Here is a 2,715-nt window from a genome sequence, read left to right on the forward strand (position 1 = left end):
AGGCCAGGGACACACAGCAGCCACAGGTCACTGCCAGATTCCTGCTGAAGCTGGAATCCCCCCAACAGCCAGCCAGGGGAGAGGGGCATTTTTAGGAAAGAGAGACATTTATACCCTAGCCATTGGGTGGGAATTTAGGGGAAGAAATTGAGCAGGTCAAACCCACAATATTGGGGCAAACCTGCCCCCTCCATCAGTGAAACACAGCCCAGATATGGTGGGGGTGGGAGGCGGAGCTGTTTTGGGACTTTCCAGTAGCCCAAGCTGGGAGCTGGGGGGAAGGATGTTGAGTGGGGATGGGAAAGGACTGAGGTCATGTGAGAAAGGTCTGCTTCCCGGCAATCAAGAGAACCTGCTGGAAGCAGAGGTTTCCATTGCCTGAGCAGCTGAGAAACCCTGAGCGAGTCCAGTCACTCCTCTGGACCTCAGTTTCCTCATCTGTTAGATGGGGCTGCCGATGGGGGTGGTGGTGAAATGACTCAGTCATTGTAAAGGGACTCCATGGGAGCGCCTGCCGAGTCCCCCTGTGAGCTGGGGACACTCACAGAACTGACGGGCACCCAAGCCTCACCTTCTAGAGCCGAGGTTCTCACTGGAATTGAGTCTGCCCCCCAGGGGAAACTTGGTTATGTCTAGGGGCATTTTTTTGTTGTCACAACCTCGGGGTAAGGTGCTATGGGCCTCTAGTGGGTGGAAGCCAGGGATGCTGCTCAACGTGCTACAGTGCCCAGGGCAGGCCCCACAGCAGAGAATGGTCCAGTCCAAATGTCAAGAGTTTGGAGGCCGAGAAACCCCATTCTAGAACTTCAGAGTGGGGAGCTGGTGCTCCGAGCAGGAGGTAGAGACTAGCTGAGGCCATGAGGCAGGAAGGAACTTGACAAATCAAAATGCAGAGAAATGGTCACAGGGGGTGGAATTGGGGGTCCCTGGGAGGGCAGCGGGAGCCATGGAGGGGGGGCCCGACCATCTGGGCTCGGGACCATGGTGAGGGCAGTGCAGAATTCTGGGAATTCTGGGCAGATGCAAGGGACCTGCCCCCACCCCCAGCCACGCACAAGAAGTTGCCCGGACAATAGTCAGGATTCCAGGGGAACTTGGAGGAAGGAAGATAACAGAGGAGGAAGGAATTATGGGCCATGGGAGGATCCAAGAAAGTGGGTTGAAGGGTTTATCAGATGGTAGGCTTCAATTTTGAACACCTTCCAATTTTATTATTTTTATTTTTATTTTTGGCCATGCCACGCATCTCGCGGGATCTCAGTTCCCCAACCAAGGATTGAACCCGGGCCACGGCAGTGAAAGCTCAAAATCCTAACCACTAGGCCACCAGGGGACTCCCAGTGGCCTTCAATTTTGAGAAGCAGAGAGGGTCTCTGGAGGAGGGGGTATTGTGACACAGGCCTGTGTGTGTCTGCAGATCCAGGTTTGATCCCAGCCCTGCACTTTCTGTGGGAAGGGATTGGGAACCAGGGCAAAGTGTCCCTCACCACAGCCTCGGTTTCCTCATGGGACCGCTGCCATCAGAAGATCCCGGTGAGGAGATGAGAACAGAACACTGCAGGCGAGCTTATGAGGGTGTAGAGTTCTTTAAGACGATCCAAATGGACAAGAGGGCTGGGGAGGCAGTGGGGTGGTGACTGCCAGAACCGCAGGGATTCCTGAGAACATTCTAGAGCAGGGAAAGCTGGATGTGGATGTCAATGGGTGTCCACCCTGGCCCGCAGGGCAGCCCCCAGATGCTTGGGGGTGACACAGTAACTAACACTCCAAAAACTTGAGAGTAAAGTTTTCCCCCCCTAGAGGGGTGTGTACTTTTTCGGAGCCCAAAGACCCCAGAAGAAAGTGACTTTCTAGAAAAAGTGTCAGCAAGAAGCAGGTGCCCCACCTTCCACTCCCATGCCCTCCTCAGCTCTAGGGCAGCCTTGGGCCAACTCCGCTACTTCTCCATGCCCAAGGTATCCCTCCAGAGCTGCCCCATGGACCCCTTAGGCTACCCCATCCCCCCTCTCCTCCCCACAGCCGTGTTGCCATGTGGTCCCCTCAGAACGGGCCAGGTCAGGAAGCCTCAAAGGGGGAAGCAGAGAGGGAACCGGACCAGTCCAGGTTGTGGCCTAAAAGACATCAAAACAGGGACTCGGAGGCAGATACAACACGGGCTCCGCCCCCCCCAAGCCCTGCCCTGCTCCAGGACCGCCCCACCCCACCCACTCCCTGCTCACTGGGCTCTCCCTCCCTCTCCAAGATTCTTCTCCTCGGTGCCCAGCCCTCTGCCCCGCTGGTAGGCCACCTCCCCAGACCCTGACCCATCCCCGACTCCCATCCTTTCCCAGTTTTCTTTTCCTCGGGGCTTCCCCCTCCTTACCGGCAGGCTTTCTGGGACCTCAGATCAGCAGAGCCTCGAGGACCACGACCATGACCACAGCGAACAGGACGCTCGAGCAGCTAGAAGAGTTGTTCTCAGCAGAGGCCTCACTCCCTCTTCTGGAGTAGAGATCGGGACAACTCAGGCAGCTGCCAAGCCGACTCCAGCAGCTGGAGGCTGCGCCCCTAAGAATCTCCACTCCTCCCCCACCAAGTCACTGGGGAGGAGAGCTGGCAGAGGCCACCCCATGGCTGTGTGACACAAGGGACAAGGCTGGGACTTAAACTTTGCCCCCTGAGCAACGGGGTTTTTCGAAGCCAAGGGGGTCGCGAGTCTTCGGGGTGGGGTGAAAG

General features: G+C 57.0%; 1 protein-coding gene across 1 annotated transcript in view; it reads right to left on the reverse strand.

The window, feature by feature from the left end:
* Window positions 1–1,236: 1,236 nt before the first annotated feature.
* Window positions 1,237–2,715, reverse strand: part of BST2 (bone marrow stromal cell antigen 2) — a 2,896-nt gene continuing 1,417 nt past the window's right edge. The window contains exons 3-4 of the mRNA XM_024767431.1: window positions 2,363–2,523; window positions 1,237–2,111 (exon numbers count right to left, since the gene is read on the reverse strand). Of these exons, the coding sequence (XP_024623199.1) occupies window positions 2,382–2,523 (142 nt within the window). The 3' untranslated portion in view covers window positions 1,237–2,111; window positions 2,363–2,381. The remainder of the gene's footprint in view (window positions 2,112–2,362; window positions 2,524–2,715) is intronic.

This window comes from Neophocaena asiaeorientalis, unplaced genomic scaffold (assembly GCF_003031525.2).
Source record: "Neophocaena asiaeorientalis asiaeorientalis breed wild unplaced genomic scaffold, Neophocaena_asiaeorientalis_V1.1 scaffold87, whole genome shotgun sequence".
Lineage (NCBI taxonomy): Eukaryota > Metazoa > Chordata > Mammalia > Artiodactyla > Phocoenidae > Neophocaena > Neophocaena asiaeorientalis.